Raw genomic sequence first — 21,354 nt, forward strand, 5'->3', positions numbered from 1 at the left:
AGAGAGAGAGATTGAGAGATGCCCAAGGAACTCTACCTGCTCCAGACAGCACAAAAAGCTCACCAGGCCATATACATAATGGTGTAGGAAATAGGACAGAATTGGATGGCAAAAGACGATGCTAAAGACAAGTGCTATGAAAGAGTGGAAGACTAGAAAATCAAAGGAGAGGAAGCAAGAGTCAGTGGAACTGAATGAGGAAGAATATAGAGCTAAGGACCTAGAGCAAATTGCACCTCAAGTCATTACAAAGATTTTGATGGGCTGTCACGTAAATATCTGAAGAAGAACAGCAAATTCAGAGACTTGAGAAAAGAAAAGCCCTGGCATGTTTAAGAGACAAGCAACCAGAGTAAGACTGGAGCAGAATGAATAAGTAAGGGAAGTAGCCAGGGGCCAGATCATTCAGAGCCTTGTAGGTTATTATATGGAGTTGGAGATCATTTTAAGTGTAATCAGAAGGCACTAGAAATTATTTAAATTCTGGAATGGTTACTGCTAAGTGGAGGGTGGACTATAGAATGAGAGACAAGATTATAGGCAGAACACAGAGTAAGAGGGAATTTCAGTTGTGGAGCTGGTGAAAAAGTATCATACTTAGGGTTTTTATTTGGAGCTCAGTGTCTTAATGAGTTAAAAAGCTTTTGGCGGTGTGTAATGGAAAATTCAACAAGGTGTCTTCAAAATAAGTATGTTCATTACTTCACAACATCAAAGATGGAAAGGCTTCATGGCTGGCTAATATAACTACCCTCTATATGCATATTTTTTTCATCTTCTAGTTCCCCTGATGTATATGATGACTGCAATGACTGCTCATGCTCCAGGCATTTTGTTCTTACCTCACCATTTAGAGAGGAATCAAGAGGGGCATAGGGAGTGAAGGGTGCTTTATTTCCAGACATGTCTTTGTCGAAAGCAACTTAATAAAAAGTACACAGAACAGGCTCATCTTTATATCTCTTAGTCGGGACTAGGTCATGTGACTACCCCTGATCTACTCATGGACAAGAAAAGGGGTGGATCACTATGATTAGTTTAGATGAACCATAATTTACCCATGAGGCTGGGAAGGGCCAGTCTTTTTATGAATCACATGACTGCAGGATATCTGAAAAAAACTGAGGTTTAATTGACAAATAAGAGAAAGTAGCAGCTGGTTGCTGGTAAGCTAAAAGTGTTTATTTCCATATCATTTAAACATTTAATAGAGGTCAGGCTGTGTATGGTACTGTGACAAAGTGCCATACAGGCAAGTTAAATACACAATGGTTCTTACTCTTCCTGTTGCTTTAGAGCTCCCAGATAGCACCGCAAAACCCAATGTACATGAGGAAATACTCTCTGACCTCATATGCTTAACATTCTAAGACTCGTTTTAAAAGGCACACACATAAAATTTAGGATAACGAGGAAGGAGTTTTACCTCTTTAGAAATAATGGCTTTTAATTTCTTTTTAAGATTGGTTGGAGGGTACTTTGAAAAGAGACATATCAGTTAGAAATGATAAATGAAAGGGTAATGAGTAAAATGGCTGTTTAAATAAGTGAAAAACAAATGGCCGTTTGGTTCATGTTTTATGAATAAGAATTATAAAATGCAGAAATAAGTTTTCTAAAGTATAGTGCCTATTGTAATTGAAAATCACTAAATGCCACTTTATATTACTTTTTAATTAAAGTTACTTTTGGGAAAAAAAGCAATAAAGACTATGCTGAGCAAGATTTTAAAACAATTTTGTAATTGAAATGTTGAGGAGTCAAATTCATAAGTTCAAAATTACAAAAGGAATTTTCATCGTGAACATTTTGATATAGAATGGCAAGTTTTTCTTAGATCCTACATAATTTCTAAATGCTAAAATTCTAAAATTATACCTTTACTGCTAATCTAGAAAACCCTTCAGATAACTAAGAAGAGTTTAGTTAGAGCACATACCATCTTGTATGTCTCCTTTGCATTGAGCCAGATATGTTACTTCAGTCCATGCAGTAGGAAGATGCACATGCTTCCCAGTGCCTAAGGTCTTGAGACCCAATTTTCTCTATTATGGGGAAACATGAAAGAGTCAAACAAAAATGTACTGATTATTGTTTGTTTGTTTGTTTATTTTCAAAGTCCACCAACTAGAAGAGAAAGTTCATATACTAAGTAAATCAAATAGTGTACCATTACCTTACATCGGAGAATGTTTTTTCTAGCTAGATCCAACAATTCTTCCTTCTCTTTTGGATCTTCTGTTTGGTTGAATCTCAAGATGAATTCTTCTGTGATTGAAAATGGTAGCCTGAATAAACAAACAAATGTCAATAATTATGGCTATCATTTCCAAATTTTAATTAATCAACTTCCAGTGGCTAAATACACCTATTTTTAAAAAGGTACCTTACCTTATAAAAATGTTTCACATAGAAAACAAATCAGTAAAATAAAAAAAAAATATGTATAGGCCTCCTAGATGGATCTTATCGTAATTATCATACTTGGATTGAGAAACATAATTCCCATGATGTCAAATAGCTTTGTGACCTCTGAAAAAAAGTTTCTGAGGTGATTGCCAGAAGTCTTATAGGTGTATGCCTTCTTCACAGGTAAGATCCAGTACAGCTTCAATTATGTTAAAGACTGATTTATCTCTTCACATATATCAGTGTTGGTTCAATTTAAACTAAACCTTTTTCCCTCCATGTAAGTGGAATCAGTTCAACTGTGGCTGGAGTAAAGTGAGCAGGGGAAGAAAGATGTATGTGGTAAGGTCAGAGAGGTGACAAGTAGCCAGATTAACTCTGGATGAGATGGGAAGCTATTACAGGATTTTGATAAGAGGAGTGGCATGATTTAATTTAATTTAAGAATCATTCTGATACTGTGTTGAGAGTTGGAATGTGGGGAGGTAAGATGTAACGAGGAAAGGAGCAAATATATACTTAGATGAGAGGTAATGGTGGCTTGGATTGGGATTATAGCAATGTGAGTAGAAAGAAGAGTTTGAATAATGTATATATTTTGACATTAGCTCCAACCAGATTGCCCACTGAATTAGAAATTAAGTGTGAAACAAAAAAGGAGCTATGATTAACTTGAGTAACTGGAAGGATGGAATTGTTATTTACTGAGATGGGGAAGATTGCTACAGGAGCAGATTTGGGGTAAGGGTAGAGAATAAGTTCATTATTGGACATGTGATGTCTGTGATGCCCATGCCCATCCAAGAGGAGATGTAGAGTATGCAGTTGAATATATGAGTTTAATCTCAGGAAAAGGGTTCAGGTTAGATACATAAATGTTTGAGTCAATAACACACATAAGGTATTTAAGTCTTATGAATAGAAAGGATCTCATGGGAAAAGTGTAGAGAGAGTACACAGTATTTCAAAGATAATTGAGACAAATAACTTGAGAGTGTATACAAAAGAATGAGTAGAGTGATTATAATAATGTACCACAGAATGGGCATGGGATCAAAAGTGACATCAGAGGAATAGTGAATAGGTAGTAGAATCAATGAGTTGTTTATATGTGTAGTCAAATAATTGTTGGAGTCATGTTAATAGGAGTGATCTGAAAGAATAAAACACATTTTTAACATCTTACTATATTCGGGATTTACTGAATTAGTTGCTCTGTGAGGTATAGAGAGAAAAACATGAGTAAAAATCAGATTTTATCCCTGGGTAATTCATAGTCCTATTGGGGAGATAGCTGTATGCAAAAGTAATTACAATGGTCACGAACATAAACCGACCTATATGCACTCTTCTTAAGAAACGGAATCATGTATGCAACACTTTAGCATGCTTTCCTTAAATTTATTAAATTTATCAGACATTTCTCAAGTTAACTGAACTTAATATGTGGCAATATGGATGTAAATAACAAATGCTACAATTGTTTTATTGATTGACATTTCCTGTTACTTCCTGTATACTTCTGGCCAAGCTATCTAAAAAGAAGGCCTGGTATTCAACAAGTGTGCACTATTCTGATTTATCAATTGCCACACTATATCAATAGTTAAGTATTTTGATTACCAACTCTTTTTCTAAATATATTTTTACAAAACATCATAAGAGAATGAAAAAACAAAACTTCAAGTGGTAGAACATTTTTTCAACACATATAACTGACACAGAGCTTATATCCAGAATATGTAAAAAATTCCCAAGCAACAGAAACACGGAAAGGAGGTTTAAACAGGCAATTCACACACACACACACACACACACACACACACACACACTCCAAGTGGCCAATAAATATGTGAAACAATGATGAATACAACAAATAGGGAAATACAAATCAAAACCACAATGAGATGCTACTAACACTTCAAACGGTTCACATCCACCAGAATAACTAACATTTAAAAAATATGAAAACCAGGAATTGTAGGTAATAGAAACTCTCACAAGCTGCTTGTGGCAGTGTAAATTGGTACAACCACGTTAGTAATCAGTTGAGTGTTACCTACCAAGATTGAAAAGAGACATACCCACTGATTTAGCAATCCCACCACTTTGATAGATAGCAAACAGAAATATGTATACCTGTACAGCAGGGGACAGATAACAGAATGCTTTCATAAGAGCTAAAATCTGGAATCAAACTGATTCTCTATCTCATGGACCAAAAAGTGTGGTATGTCTGTGAATAAAGGGTGAACAAAAACATTCTCTCCTTTTGTATAGACAAATTTGACCTTGGGTTAATTTTCTCATTTCATCTCCATGAAAATCTAATGAAAGTGGATGTCAGCTCCGTTGTTGAAACCATTGCTTATGGTAAAAATGACCTGATTAGTATACTACATCTGGACTAGGAGGACTGTGAATAAACTATAAATACCAAATAAGGAGAGCCTTTTGGCTTCCCAGAGTTCACATCCTTTGCAGGAATCCATGAATCTGTTTTTTAAAAAGTTACTGGTTCCACTTTGGGATGGGGAATTCTAAACCCATGCATCCTTTGTACCCAGGTCTCTGAGTTTCATGTCCTCACAGGAGCAGTCATTCAAAGGTGCTCAAGAAGATTAGCTCCTGTTCTTTTCTGTTGTGTGGGCTGCTATGAGACCACTCTCGGAAGGTAAACAACCGCCACTCCGCTGGCATTCTGAGTTTCTGGTGCTGTATACCTGCTCAGTGACAATGTCAGTGGTTAATGTGAAGTATCATAATCATGTGAGTCTGTGTGGTTGAGTCTGAGAAGACCCAAGAGTGGGTATTAATATTAAAGAAATGAAAACAAACAAACTGCAGCAATATGCATAATACGGATGATCTCACAAACATAGTATTAATTCAGAGACAGAATAATATATACACTACAATATTTATTTCATTTATATAAAGCATGAAACTGAAAAGAAAACCAAAGGAAAGTTAGGAGATTGGAGAAAGCAGGAGAAAAGTGTATTTTATTAGAAAGATTTACAAAAGAGGTTTCTGAAAATCATTTACTTCTTCACCTGGTAAGTAGACAAGTGTTTGCTTTATAATAACTTTTAACCTTTATATTTATTTTTGCATACTCTTCTATATGCGTGTTAACATTTCACAACAAAAAAGTTTTAAATATTAATGGCAAGATCTAAGAGTATGTGCATTTTTAATTATAATAGATTTTTAAAAATACTTTATCAAAAAAATTCTAATCATTCATATTCATACCAGTAAAGCATGAAAATGCCCATTTTTCCACATTCTCACCAGAACAGGATAATATCAACTGCTTTAGTTATTGTCAATTTGATTTATGAAAATGTTACTTCCTTGTGGTTTAAACTTTGTATTTCTCTAATTACTTGCATTCCTGAACACATTTTCTATATGAATGGCTTTATATTCATTCTTACATTTTCTATTCTGTAGCAAGCATTTTTATATATCTTGTTCATTGTTTTCGTATTAATGTTTTTGTCTTTTTTCCTATCAACTTGAGGCAATATTGCACAGTGGTTAAGTGCACAGGCCTAGTAGCTGGACTGTCTATGGTTTGAGTCTTATTCTGTCTCTTATCAAATCTGTAACCTTAAATAGTTTATTTAACCTATCTGTGCCTTAATTTCTTTGTCCATAAAATGGAAAAGTACATAGACATTTTTCATAGGTTCTTTTGAAAGTTAAATGTAATAACATGTATTGTACTTAGAAGAATGTCTGGCATGTGCCTGGCACATTATTTCTGGGGTTTCTTGCTTAGATGATCTCCCTCACTCAAATAATATACAAATAGACACGTAAATTTTCTTACAATAAAATTTTACATTTATATTTTTAATCCATTTGCAATTTATTGCTGAAAATGTCGAGATGTGGGACTCTTGGTTTTACTTTCAATATATTCTCATAGTGACTTTCATCCAACAGTATGGAAGAGAGGGAGAAAAAGATTAACTTTATAGTGACGAAATCTGACAAATACTACTTCAGCCAGGTGATCAGATTCAATATCCACAGTGATAAAATGTGTCAACAGTTCGTACCCTTGATGTGATGTGATGAAAATGCACTTAAATTCTGTGGCTTTCTCACCAAAAAAACCATAACCCCAATCTAATCATGAGAAAAACATGAAAAAAAAAATATCTAGTAGAGGAACATTCTATAAAATGCCTGACCAAGACAGCTCAAAACTGTCCAGGTCATCATAAACAAGGAAATTCTGAGGAACTATCACAGTCAAGAAGAGCTGAAGGAGACATGGCACTGAAATGTAATATGGTGTCCTGTATAGAGTCCTAGAATGGAAAAAAGACATCAAGTAAAAACTAGGAAAATTTGAATAACATATGGGTTTTAGTTAGCAATGATATATTGATATAGTTCAATATTGTGAGTAATATACCAGACAAATACGATGTTAATAATAGAAGAAACTGGGTGCTGGGTATATGGGAACGCTTCATACTATCTTTTGATATGTCTGAAGCTGCTCTAAACAATAAATATATCTAAAACTATTCTAACCAGTTTTCTATATAAAGCTGTTTGAAATAATAAAGTGTATTTCAAAAGAAGTGTTGATAGGTAAGGGAGAAAAATTCACTTGAAGATAGAGTCTATCAGTCATTTGTTAATTTAGTGCTTCATTCTATATTAATTGAGCACCGCTGTGAGTCATTCTTCCAGGTAAGAAGACACGAAACAGAAGAGAATCAAAAACAGATGTGCAGTCACCTGCTTCATGGATCATATAGTCTATTGGGAGGAGAATAGATAAACATTAGACAAGAAAAGAAATACATGAACAAGATGATTTCTGAGAGTAAGTGCTGTGAATACAGAGGCAGAGTGGAGTGGAAGAGAAAAAGAGCTGCTTTATATTAAGCAATCAGGGAAGAGTTTGAGGAGAGACATCTGAGCTAAAATGAGAGAGAGACCAAGAAGACAAGAGAAGAAGACAAAGGAGAAACTGATAAGAGTGGGGAAATAGCCCTGGACTAGATTTTGCAGGGTATTTAGACCAGAAGCTAGGGTCTGGATTTTACTCTAGATATAATGGGAAGAAACTGAAGAGTTTAAATTAGAGCACTACAAAATTTCATTTACATTCTCAAAAGATAGCTAAGGTTGTTGTTCACATAGCAGAAGCAGGGACATTAATTAGGAGGCAGAATGACAGGAATTAGATGACAGTGACTTGGTGGAGGCAGGGGTATTTGTGGAGATGAAGAAACTGCTTAAGGTCACATAATTACAAAGGGCCAAGAACTCATCTCAGGTCTAATTCTAAAGCCCACAAAAATCTGTTTCATAATTTAATATTAATGTATCTGTCTTATATTCCTTTCTATAACTTGAGATTCGGAAGTTTTTCCTTATTGCTGAATATACAATTTCCTTAGTGAACACCTGATGACTCACTGATTCTCAACTGTACTTTCTCTGTTTTAAAGGGAAAAAAAGGAGGCTCAGAGAAGTTAAGTATCAAATTCAAAGTCATAGCTTTAAAAGTGAACAAAGCCAATATTTGAAATAAGCTGTTTTTCCATTTAGCTCTTTTTATAAGATCCCTCAGAATGTATTACAGTATAAGAATAAGTACTATATGTATTCTTCTTTTTAATAGTCAATGCAATTTAATCAGATTGCCCCACTACCAACCATAGACACCTCCCAATCAAACACAACAAACACATACATGCATACATACACACACACACACACACTAACTCAAGGTTTCAAATACAAATTAAAAATACGTTTTCTAAAATGAGACATTTTACCTCAGATTTTTCATAGGCTCTGAGGAAAATGATTTTATTTCTAAAGCTGAGTAAAGCCTCAGTATGAAAATAATATCTAATTCAATTTCTATACTTGGAATATATTTTATAAATAATTTTAGTTTTATCAATTACTTTTCAATATGACTTGTGGCCTGTATGAATCATAGAAAACATGGAAAGTTAATGTTTTTTAGCTTTTTTTATGGATATCATGTACTTAATTGGTCTCCCATAGCTCATGTCAATAAATGTTTAATGGGAAAGAAATACAGCTATTTTAATCATTTCTTGCCCATCGCAAATAGAGATTTTATACAAATTAATGCTTATTTAATGATAAATACAACACATGATAAGAAGCAAAAGGAAACTTTAAAAAGTAAATATAGGCATTTGAAAAAAACATATTTTAGCTTCACACATTCCAATTTTTTTCAAAATATCAAAGAATTTCACAAAGGTAAATGTAATCTACTATAAACGATAAGTCAGTCCTGTTGAACAGGTAGTGACTAAAGATAATCATTCTAATTTTCATATAAAGAAAATATACTAAAGTCTTCCAACTGCATGGATACCTAGTCCAAACTGACCCTTTATATACATTATCTATGAATTCAGAACTTTTTTAACTGACAATTCATTTGTTTTGTAAATATTTAATGGAAGCCTCCCACATTCAAGGTATTTTGCTAGATACAATGAGGGCTAAAAGAGCAACCAGGCCCGGCCTCAGGAAGTTCACAATCTAGGGGGAAATGAGACACATCACAAATGATGTAACATAAAGGAGACATACTGAATGAATGAATGAATGAATGAATGAATAAATAAATAAAAGCTGTGTGAATTCAGAAGTAGACATCATGATTCCAACACTTCCTAATCCTATAATCTTTTTTTAATAAGTATGAACTATAATTTCTCATCTGTGGAAATGTGGACAAAATCTTGTAGAAGTTTATAAAACATTAAACCTAGAACACAGTCTCATTCATGGCATATATTCAGCAGAAGATAACTGTTAGTCATAAGAATTGTTGGTTTTGGTTGAAGATTCAGAAAAAGCTTCTTTGCAGAAATGGTACTTGAGCTATACCTTGAAGTATGGACAGGAACTGAAATGTGACAGACTAGCAGTTATCCTTTCAAAATCCTTTCTCTGCTTCTTCCTGGGCATACGATCTACCAGCTACGGTTTATATTTCCTAGTCTTTCTGGCAGGTGGGTATAGCCACAGGGCCAAGCCCATGGGATGTGAGCAGGTATAATACATGAGAATTTCAGGTCACCTCTAATTTAAAGTCAGGCCATTTTCTCTAGAATGATTTTTTTTCTACTTCCAGTGGACTGAAACACAAATATAGTGCTGAATCAGCTTTGATTGGCAAATGAGTATAATTCTCTATGAGATCATGAGGGTCCTGAGTTTCTCACTGAACCCAAATACAGAGCTATCCTGAAAACTATGCACTGGATTCACATGTCAGATAAATACACTTTTATCTTACACTGAAATTAGAGGCCTCTTTTATTGTTGAGGAGAGACATCTGAGCTGCCTACATCAATGTCCATTCTCTATTTCTTACTAAATGATTCTAAGTAAAATTCAGATACTAGTTCAAGGAAGTCTCCTAAAAAAAACCCCACAAGTCTATGGCCATGCTACCCTGAACAAGTCTGATCCTGTCTGATCTCAAAACTAAGCAGGGTCAGGCCTGGTTAGTACTTAGATGGGAAGACCACCTAGGAAGATTAGGCGCTGCAGGCATAATAAATAAATAAATAAATAAAGGATTGTAAATTGACAAGGTCCTTGCAATCTGTGAGATCAACCAAGGGTTGCCTCGCCTAAAAAATTAAAAAAATAACAAATTAATAAATTAATTAATAAATTAATTAATTTAGAAAAAACACACAAGCCCTTTTTCTGCTCTTTCTCTATTTTGCTACATGAAGCATGACTGTGATAGCTGGAGCTTCAGCAGCTATGTTAGATTATGAAATGGCCTTAAGAGGAAGCCATGTGCATCAGAGAGCTAATTAAAAGGAGCCTAGGTCCCATATCACCATACCAGTTCTGGACTGACTATAGTCAAAGAAATTGACTTCTATTTTGTTTAAGTAGCATTGCTATTTTATATTTTTTTTAGTTGCAGTGGGTACCAATTCTATATTCTACATAGACTTTTGAGTTTTATTTGATAAATGAGAGGGAATTATTGAGGTGCAGAGTGATGAGATTACAACTTTGCTTTAGGATGACTAAACTGAAAGTTGTATGTTGAATGGTTTGGAGTGAGGAGTGACTGTTGGTAAATAGGCAATTATTTCAACAATTTAGTTAAGAAGTAAGAAAGGTCTCAACTGAAGCAATAATAATGAAGAGTGAATGAATGTGAAAGATTAGATAGAAGCTAAATCAAAAGAGCTTGATGACTATGTGACATGAGAAAAGAAATTGTGAGGTGAACATACAGATAATCTCAAGATTTTGAGCCTACAGAGTTAGCTGTAGAGAGTTGGAATGAAGTCAGTTAGACGGAGGAATTTGGGTTGATGATCTATGTCATTCTGGACATATAGACTATGACTTACCTGTGAGACATCCAAATGGAGAGGCCTGTAATCTAAATGAACTTGTGAGGTAGGCATTACAAAGTGAATAAAATCTAGAAATAAAGACTGAAGATTCATTTATATATCAGTGATACTCAAAGCCATGAAATTTCTAGGGGAAGAGTACTGAGAAAAACTAATATCTTTGGACAAATCTCACAGTTACAAAGTAAGAGGGAAAGAAGAAAATATGATAGGAGATTCAGAAAAGTACAATAATGGAATTCAAATATCTGTACAATTTGGAGTATTAACTCCTCTGAGAATTGTTCATTACTCATAATCTCAGCTAGTATGTCTAAATTCTATATTAGTATCACATGGCGCCACACCTCCTCACAGCTGTAATTGATTGGGTCACAATGATATCTGACTCAAGTTAGCCCAATTCAATCCTCATGGGATTTTTTAATAATTAGCTGATACTTTAATTAGTTAATGTTAGGGTTGAAAGGCCACATAGAGCCAAGAGGCAGCTTTTGCCGAAATGTCAATCAAGACGACAAAGCAGACCCCAAAGCAGAAAACTACTTATTCATCATTGTAGCACCTGATCAATGTTTGTTGGATAATTTATTGATGTATAGCCAGATCCCTACCTTTTTAGAGTTTATAGTCTAGTGTACATACAGACTATATCTGTCGATCATTTTATCTTTAGGCATCTTTTAGAAAACACATAATGAATACTGAATGAATAAGTGAGGTTTGACTATAGGGCTCCATAAGACAGCCCTATATCCTTCCCTTACATTTTTCCTCTGCTTGAGTTAAATTGAATGTGCCTGTTCCATGCAAACAAACAATCCTAAACTGAGATACCAAAGAACAGAGAGAAGATGAAGACCTAACCCTACAAATGTACATGGGCAGAGATATCAAGGCTAAGGACAACAAGAAGGTCATTCGAGTTAATGACAGTGGAGATATTTAAGAGTTTCCCTAAATAAATAAAAACAGAACCCAGATTTCATATTTATTAAATACATGGATAAAAAAAATTAAGTGTATTGGTTATACTTTTGGTAAATTTGATATTATGGGAAAGTGAAAGAATGAAATGGAAACAGACAGAAATGCTGAATAACAACCTAGCTTCTCCTAAAAACCAGAAAAACCAGAAGAATTAAAGAATGGTCACCTTTTTAGGTATGTATATCATACAATTGAATGTACAAGGAATCTAGGGACAGATTTGTTAATCTAAAAGGTATAAATAAAGAGTTGATGACATAGGCATGTACAGAAATTTACTTTATAAATACCTGCCCTAAACTTATCAATCTTAATGCATTGATCTTGGGTCTGGGCTTTTAAAGCCAGACACTGGAAATATCCTCTACCATTCCTGATACCTGTGTAATTAATTACATCATCTTTGCATTGTAGATCCAATAGGCCTTTAATATAAAACCAGAAGTATAGGCCTTAGGTTCATTTTGAAAAATATCTATAGTTTTATATATTCTTTTATTAAGTCTTTGTGCTCTTTAGATTACATATTTCTAATTCGGTTTAGTAAATATAATATTGTCTTAAGCCTTGAAAATGCAAACTCTCCTAGTTCGTAGTTACTAATAAAGAGAACTCTAAACAGATAAGGGACAAGGGGGCTGTTAATACAGACTGAATTCTGAGCAGAAAGCCATGCAGAAGAAAATTGAAGCCTGAAAAATATTTACAAAAATAAAAACTATCTTCTTTTTCTAAATGTATGTTCTTATACTTGCAACCATTCTGCATTTGGTAACAGCCAATGGTCTTTTCAAGGTTGTCTGTAAGAAGCCTACTCTTAAAAAAATCTACTTGTAAAGCTTAATGCCTTCTCTTGTGAAATGTAATTATTAATACCAAAGAGGAGTAATTGGCTGTCATGGGTAACAGTACTCAAATTGATGTATCTAACTACTAAAGACAGATAACCTTTGACTGCGTTTTTTTGCTTAGAAAAAGAATGTCAAACTTTATCTCTGTCTCTTGTTAACCAAAGAAAAGCAAAAATCAATGACTCTGATAGATTCATCTTAAAATCATGCATAAGAATTTCCTTTTGACAGTGGGCCAATCGTCCTATGATGCCACAAAAAAAGGTTTGATGAAATTAAAAATACTCCTTCTTAGGGAAGATCTCACCAAAAATGTAAGAAAAAATATCTCTAAGAAGTAAATGGAGTAGAACCCAGGAAATGCTTGTTTTTCTATAATACAAGTTTCTGCCAGAGAATTCTAGGAATTAGCTAATTCATGTGGAGATATAAATATTAGGGAGTGAGATGAGCAAGTCTGAGTGAAAAAAGTGGTATCAGTAGAGGGATAATAATAATGATAATAATAATAACAACAATGGTAACAACAATTTCTATATTATATTTAGCACAGAAATGGCCATCCCTTCACTATGTTTGAGAAGGGGTTAGCCCCCAGGATAATGGCCATTACAGTCAAACTTTCTCTACTGACCCAATAGGATCAAGGCCAAAAAATGAATCTTATTCTTGTTCAGTTGCACAGTAAATGAGTCATCTGGCAGTAGAATAAAGCTGACATAATAAGCAAAATTATGGAGCACTGCTTAGAGGCTTTGTTCAAGAAAATTCACCTCAAAAATCACCAGGAAATATTTTTTCAAGGTCGAGGAAACCAATTTAACTGCTATAAAAAGTGAAATTATTCTAAGTTAATCAATATAGATTCTCAATTCTTTTTCATGAAGTAGAGACCAAGATAAGCAATCCATATGACATGGCAGCTCCAAGGTGTGAAACTTCTAATGTTTTTAATCTGGTTACTCTGCAATTCTTAACATACAACTTTCATTTCATGGCCTAACATGTCTGCTCAGCTGCTGCAATTACATCCTCATTCCAACTAAAAGAAAGAGATAGGAAGAGGAACTATTCCACTTAAAAGAGTGTGAAGTACCAGCAGTACACATCATTTCAGCTAACATATAACTGACCAGGATTACATCCATGACCACATCTAGAAGCAAGGGAAGCTGAGAACTGTATTCTTTAATGATTGGTCATGTGTCCACCTAGATGTTCTATTAATTTAGAAGAAAAAGAAAATGGATATGAGAGGAGAGGCAATTGGCAGTCTTTGCATTGGTTTATCATAAATAGACTGATATACTAGTACAAATTGCCACTAATTAAGTATCGACTGGAAATTCCTCAGGGTATCATTGGTCCTGTAAGGGACTAACTTTCAATGATATCCTTTTTAAGGCAAATGCTAGGCCATGGAGAAAAGACTCGTGTTTCATTAGCCAGTCACCTTTTTTGTGATCTTGATAATATCAGCTTCACATGAGGATAAAGGGGGTAATTGGCAATATTTGGGATATGCTGTACCTTCTTCCATGAAAAGTTTAGTGTTTTGGTGAATGTGTTAGGGGTACAGCATGATGAAAAATAAATGATAAAATCCGAAATCTAAGGAGTTTTTAAAATACAGAAGAATAACTGTAGGAAAACATGTTTTCTGGGATACTGGAAGACAAAAGACCAAATAATGGATTTAGGACACCTAGGCAATGACTCTACTTTTTCCCTATATTAAACTGTGAATCACTGATACTGAGTTGAGTTTAGAGATAAGAAAAACATGATGTCTGAAAACATCCCCGAAATGAAAGCGTACAGAGCTTGTAAGCTCTTCGTGATCAGTACTTATATTGGATATAAACATTGTACAGTGTCTCAGATTCACTTGATGCCTGCGTGACTGAAACACTAAGCTGTCCCTCCCCTTCCACATTTTGAGCAGCCAAAAGCCAAGTGACACAATATAGAAGTATAAATGAGTTAGCACCTATAGGGTGAATCTTGACCAAAGAAAATGCTAGACAGGAGGGAGCAGAGGAGACGAATACCTCTCCTCAATTTTCCATTCTACGGTCTACTGTGAGATGTGGTTTCTTCTTGAAATCTGTCTTGATTAAGTCCCACGTGTCAAGTATGGACATGGCTCTGCTGTCTCTCTTGGTGTCAAATTGTGATTTAGTGATCAAGGTAGGAATACATAAAGATTTCTTGCTTCACTTTCTTTTTTTAATTTTTTTTTCACCTTCACTGCATTGACCTTATATATTCCAAATAAAGTATTAGAATCTTAAACCTCTTCTTATAATCTGCCTTCTAGAAATTAGGGCCAAAACAATGGTGTAAAACAAGTATAAGAGGACTGTGATTTCTAAGATCTTGCAAGACCCTACACACTTTGTACAGATAATCTCATCAGTAGCTGTTGATCTCTCATTTGGGGAAAATACATCGTAAAGGAAGCTATGCTGCAATATGTGTATTTATGCTCTTTATGGCCATCCAGCTCTTAAGTTACCATATTTTGAGCTAACTCATTTGTAGCCAACCCAAATGCTATAAGTATAGATATCTTAGGCTAAAATTAACAGATATAATTACACATTAGAATTTTACTTAAAGGCTTATAATAACTCAGATAAGTGAAAAACAAGTAACTATAGATCAAATAAACAAAAGACCAGAATAGAAATATGAGTCTAGAAAAGTTTCTTATTGCTGCTAACAGCACACATTTAGAACCCACACTACCAGGCTATGTTGTATGATAAATATATACATGTCAAAAATCAATATTATTATATAAATATATGCTATAAATATATTTTTAAATATCTAGAGCATGTGTTTATAGAGCACAATTTACTAAATATTAGTGTCAAAAACATTAATAAAAAATAAAAACGTTAGGCTCATTAACATTTCAGGAAGCTTTGAAGACTACAGCCTCCCAGATACAAAAAAGACACAAGCAGCTTCTGTGAGAAAGGTGTAAAATAATCTATTAGCTTGATTAAATCTTCCTAATGTAAGACTTATATTCCTTTTAATTTTTCCAGTCAGCTAAAATAAATGTGTGTAGTTGATATGTCTTCAAATCTTTTGATCTTTTCTATCTCTGACATGAACTAAAAAAGCAAAACAAACACAATAAAATAATCTGAGTTATAAAAATAACTCAGTGACAGAATAGTATGAACTGAACTACAAAATCACTGAAAGATTGTCTAATTCTCTCTTTGGCCCAGAAATGTGCTGACCTCAGTTATCTGACTTTAAGGATTTACACGGAGCCCTACATGTGTCTCTAGCAGAATGCACACTGAGCCTGCAAAATCTCATGTCTCTAAGGAAGAGTAAGAGAAAGCAAATGCAGCATGAGGCCTATGAAAACTCATGTAACATCTAAGAAGAAAAGCAAAGGTGATGTTCCTTCTTGCAAGATAAGTTCCTGCTTCATCCCAAACAGCCAATGCCAGGAACAGAATCTGACTTCCCTTGATACAAGGGACCACAGAAACAAGACCAAGTATATTTTCTAAGTGATTGTACAGTACAAAAAGCCAGGATTTTCAAGGCATGAGAAACACTGGAGATTCCCTCCACACTGTCTGACTAAATATCTGAGGTAAGAGCATCAGAACTAACCCCAATCACTTCTCCCCAAGCACAGGGAGCTGTAGAGAAGGTTGCCTTGGGTGCTCACTAGAGAAGAAAAGAGAAAGGAAAAAATGTGTGTGTGTGTGTGTGTGTGTGTGTGTGTGTCTGAGAAGTCAGTCTCAAAACAGGTACACATCCAAGCAAACTATAGATAGTTGGCCAAGAACACTCAGGTAGCAAAGTTAGTTTCATTTGTCCCAGACTACTAGCATCTACAGGTATCTGGCATAGGCGCAAAAGGAAAGATTCTCTAGAGGATGACAAACATTTTTTCCCCTAAGGACAAGTAGGAAATGATAAGATAGGACAATAATGAGAACAACAAAAATTACAAACTTACCAAGACTCCAATTATTGAAATAGTCAGATACAAATTATAAAACTGTCACATATTCTACAATATCTTAAAAGTATCTGCAGGCAACCAGGAACTAGAAGCCTACATAGAAGATTTGAAGAAAAATACATGAATTACTAGAAATGTAAATTGTAATTATTAAAACTCAATGGATAAATTCTGTAGCAAGAGAGAAAATTGGTCACATGGAAACAGATCACATCAGAATAAATTCTTTGAAATATAGTAAAAAGAAACAAAATATGGAAATGGAGATGAAATAATAAAAGGTGAAATATATGAAATAATCTAATATACATTTAATCAAGAGTCCCATAAGGAGAGAAAAAGAAAATGGGTTTTCAAGGTAATATCTGAAGAAACAATATCTGATAATTTTTCAGGAATCATGAAACAGTCCGCAGATTCTAAAGGTCCAAGAAATCCAAGCAGAATCATTTTTAATTCCATTATAGTAAAACAGCAGAAAATGCAAGACAATAAGAAATTTTTGAAAGCACCCAAAGTTGGGGAAAACAGATTAATCTTTAAAAGAAATAGCATCAAAATTTCACCTAACTTCTCAACAGCAACAATGGAAGCGGTGAGTGGAATGATATCACAAATGCACTGCAGGGAAAAAGTAATAAAAGAGATAACAGACCAAAAATAATTCCATATTCAGTTTTAAATTTCTTTAAGAATAAGAATAAAATAAAAATCTATTCAGACTAACAAAAATAAATTTTTCTCAACAATAAAATCTCACTAAGAAAAATTTTAAAAGCTGTATAACTGACAAAAGAAAACCAAGGTCTAACAAGCAAGAGGAATGAAAATCAAAGAAAATGCAAAATAGAATTAAAATTCCAGATAAGGTTGGAGGAAAAAAATGATACATAATTATGAAATGTTTAAAGTATTCCTTTTAAATCAAGATTGAATAAGCGTGTTTAGAATTAATAAGATGATTTAGCAATATTTCTGTATGTAAAATCAATGTATAAAAATCAATTGTATTTCCTCTGGGAACAGCTAAGGAAAAAATCTATTGAAAATATATGCATAAAACTTATAATAGTATCAAAAATACCAAATACAATAGGACTAAAACAAAAGATAGACTAACCTCCCCATGAAAAATCATTAAAATTTCATTGAGAAAATTTTATAAATAACTAAATACAGAGATATTTCTTGTTCATGGATTGAAATCCTTATTATGCTAGAGATATTGATTCTCATGTCGATCTACTATAAATTCAGAAAAATTCAATAAACAATCTCAACAAGTTTTGGGAGAAAATGACATGACAAGCTGCTTCTAAAAATTATATGTAATATATCACTAAAGAAGAGCAAATTTGGAACATCTGTCATATTGACTATTAAATGTTATTACTAAATGATAGTAATTAAGGCAGTGTGGTATTGACTATTAAATGTTATTACTAAATGATAGTAATTAAGGCAGTGTGGTAAAGAGAAAAATAGACCAGTGAAACAAAATAGAGAGCCCAGAAACATATCCATTATATGCAGATACTTGATTTATGCAATAATTGTACTAGAGAAGGATGTTCTTTTTGATACATGATGTTGATCAATTGAATATTAAATAAAAAAGGAAAATTAGACTTGTACTTAATACCATTAACAAAAATAATTTCCATTATGTTTTTATGTATCACATAAAAACAAAACAATAAATTTTTTAGAAATTAATGTATAAGAGTATCTACATGATTTTGTCGTGGAGATAGATTTCTTAACCAAAATACAAAAATGATTAATTATAAAAAACTTAGAATTAATAAGTTCTGTTCACTAAATGGTATTGATCCTATGATCCAATAATTTTATTCCTAGGTATGTACCTCAGGATATGTGCTAGGAGGCTTGTGCAAGAATATTCATAGAAACATTTTATAATAATCATAAACAGGCAAGTATTCAAATGACTAACAATAGAAGAATGAGTGAATAATTTGCAGTATGTTAATGAAATGAACCAAAATAATGAACAAATCAATGAAAATTATATACTTATATTCAACATCTTGAATAAATCTTAAAAATATAATGACTATATTAATTTTCAAGATTTCTGTATGATGAAAAGCACCATAAAAAAAAAAGTTAAAAGACAAGCCACAAACTAGAAGAATTCCTAATAAATATTTAAGAATATCAAATATCAATAAGAAAAAGACAACACAAAAGTAAATTGGTCAAACATATGAACTGATAATTCATAGAAGTAATTCTAATGGCAACAGACATTAAAAGATGCTCAGTCTTATTAGTTATCAGGGATTTCAAAAAATTAGTTAGCAGGCAAGTACCACTTCTGACCTATATAATGGCAAATATTAAGAAGTCTGAAAATACCAGGTGTTGGTGAAGATGGGAGAAGCGATACTTTCATACACTGGTAAAGAAAATGTAATAGATTCAGATACTTTAGACAACAATAGCATCAAGTTAAATTTAAAAGTCAAGGAATAAAAAAATCCACTCCAAAGAAACACACAGGTACAAAACGAGAAATATACAATGATTTTCACTATAGCATTGATTTTAACACAAAATTTGGAAAATAAGTAAAGTAAGAATTCATTATATTAGAACATTAATGCAGCTACTAAAATGAATGACGAAAATACATAATTATCAATATAGATTGAATTCAAAACATAACATTGATTTTTTTAAAAAATCAAGTCACAGATAAATGTGTTATAATTTATCTCTGTGTGTAATTTATGTAAAAGTATAATTACATTTATATTCATGTGGAAAATACAATTTTATATTTATGTATATTAAAGTAGAAAAATGAACAGAAGTGATGTATACATAATTATAGTTGGAAAGGCATGTGGTCAAAGACCTTCAAGTTGATTTGTTGATTTATTCTTTATGAAAGAAAAACATTTGAAACAAACAATAATATGTCAGCATCTAAGTTTTATTATATATCTTATTCTCTTTATTTTTAAGTTCTTAAAAATTTCTTAAAGTCACACGCAATTTTTAAATTATTATCAACAAAGTTTGATCTAGTAACTTCATTTTAGAAACTTTATCACAAGGAAATAATTTGAAATGCAGAAAAACATTCTATTGTGGCTTAATTTGAAATAGCAAAGGACTCAGAAATAACTAAAATGCTTTACATTACAGTAGTTAGTAAATGCTTTCTTTTATGCATTTCATGGGTTATTATGGCAACTTAAAATGCAGAAATGATTATGGAGAAATTGCTTATTTTAAACAAATATGTAGAATTCAAAATTTTAGAAATAAATTATAAATAATAAAGCTATTTATCTAAAAAAATAGTGAATTTTAAGATTTGTATCCTTAGTTATATTGATTGTTCACAATTTTCTGTACTTTCTAAATTCTACAATGCATACAAGTTCACTACTTTAAAAATAAGAAAAATTTTAAACTTACTTTGATTTATCAGTCCTTTTTCTTAAATTTTGAAAATGAAACCTCCAGAAGTTTTCATAATTAGAAGATCCTACTCCAAATGTATTCATCACAGGTGATTTCTTAATAGAAATTTTCACAGATCATAAACCTAAAGACAAATATTAAAGTTTATATTATAACACAAATTTACTCAGAGTACCAAATAATGCATTTCACACAAATTTATTATTTATGGCTTAAGAATAAAATTGTATTTAAGAAAGTATTTAAATTTAAATTTAAACTTTCAGACCTAGGTGTAAAACCCAACTTTGAATCAAAAAACCCATGTTTCTTCTATTATGTTACTACTAGAAAAATTTATTTCATATAATATTTAGTCTTTATTATAGTTTATCAGTTTTATGAGCAAAACCATTGAAAGAACAGCATAGTAGTTAAAGGACTACAACTAGACTGTTTTAAATAATTGTTCTGTGTCTCAGTTTCCTCTCCTTTGCTAAGGGAACAGTACTTTTATAAAGTTGATCTAAGAAATAAATAGGTTAATATATGTAGATTGCTTAGAATAGAAAAATTCCTGACTTATAGGAAGTTTTATATAAGTGCTTTGTGATTGTTATTAATTACTATGCTTTCTGTTATTTAAGTTTATTTATAAATTTCTTTTTATGTCTCCTGTCTTTTTGTCATTTAGATTATGCTTTCTCTGCTTGTCCTCACATCCAGATTTTTCTTCCTCTTGAAGCATGTCTGAGCACATTTTATAATTACGTGTAAGACCAAAATGAGGGCATACTATTTGTGTTTAGTGGAGTATTTAAACAACAAAACAAAGTAATAAAATGAGTAGTCAGATTTATATTAAATTATTTTGTACTTCATTTTATAGATAGCAAATTTTTAACACTGGTTGTTATATCAGTCGAGGTTCTGGCAGGAAACAGATGACACACTCAAATGGGGTAACTGAATAAAGAGACTCTTTCCAATGACATTATTTAAATGAAAAGAAAAGAAAACCCAAGATGGTGCCATTCTCAGGAGCTGACAAGAAGAATGGTAAACCATTACCACATTACCACATTCAAGACTGAGAGGAAGAAGACCTGGAAAGGATAGCTGTAGGAGAGTGGTACTTAAAAATTTCAGCTTTTTGTTCACAGATGCAACCAGTCTGAGCTGCATGCTAAGAGGAAGCCTGGAGGACAGGAACTCTGATCTCACTCTCCCCCACTT

General features: G+C 32.8%; 1 protein-coding gene across 1 annotated transcript in view; it reads right to left on the reverse strand.

Annotated features, from left to right (window-relative positions):
* The window catches only part of TMEM232 (transmembrane protein 232), a 154,570-nt gene that overhangs the window by 127,036 nt on the left and 6,180 nt on the right, over nt 1-21,354 (reverse strand). The window contains exons 3-5 of the mRNA XM_015590346.1: nt 6,618-6,737; nt 2,177-2,288; nt 1,940-2,045 (exon numbers count right to left, since the gene is read on the reverse strand). Coding sequence (XP_015445832.1) covers nt 1,940-2,045; nt 2,177-2,288; nt 6,618-6,737 — 338 coding nt within the window. The remainder of the gene's footprint in view (nt 1-1,939; nt 2,046-2,176; nt 2,289-6,617; nt 6,738-21,354) is intronic.

The sequence above is a fragment of the Pteropus alecto genome, unplaced genomic scaffold (genome assembly GCF_000325575.1).
Source record: "Pteropus alecto unplaced genomic scaffold, ASM32557v1 scaffold20, whole genome shotgun sequence".
In the NCBI taxonomy this organism is placed as follows: domain Eukaryota; kingdom Metazoa; phylum Chordata; class Mammalia; order Chiroptera; family Pteropodidae; genus Pteropus; species Pteropus alecto.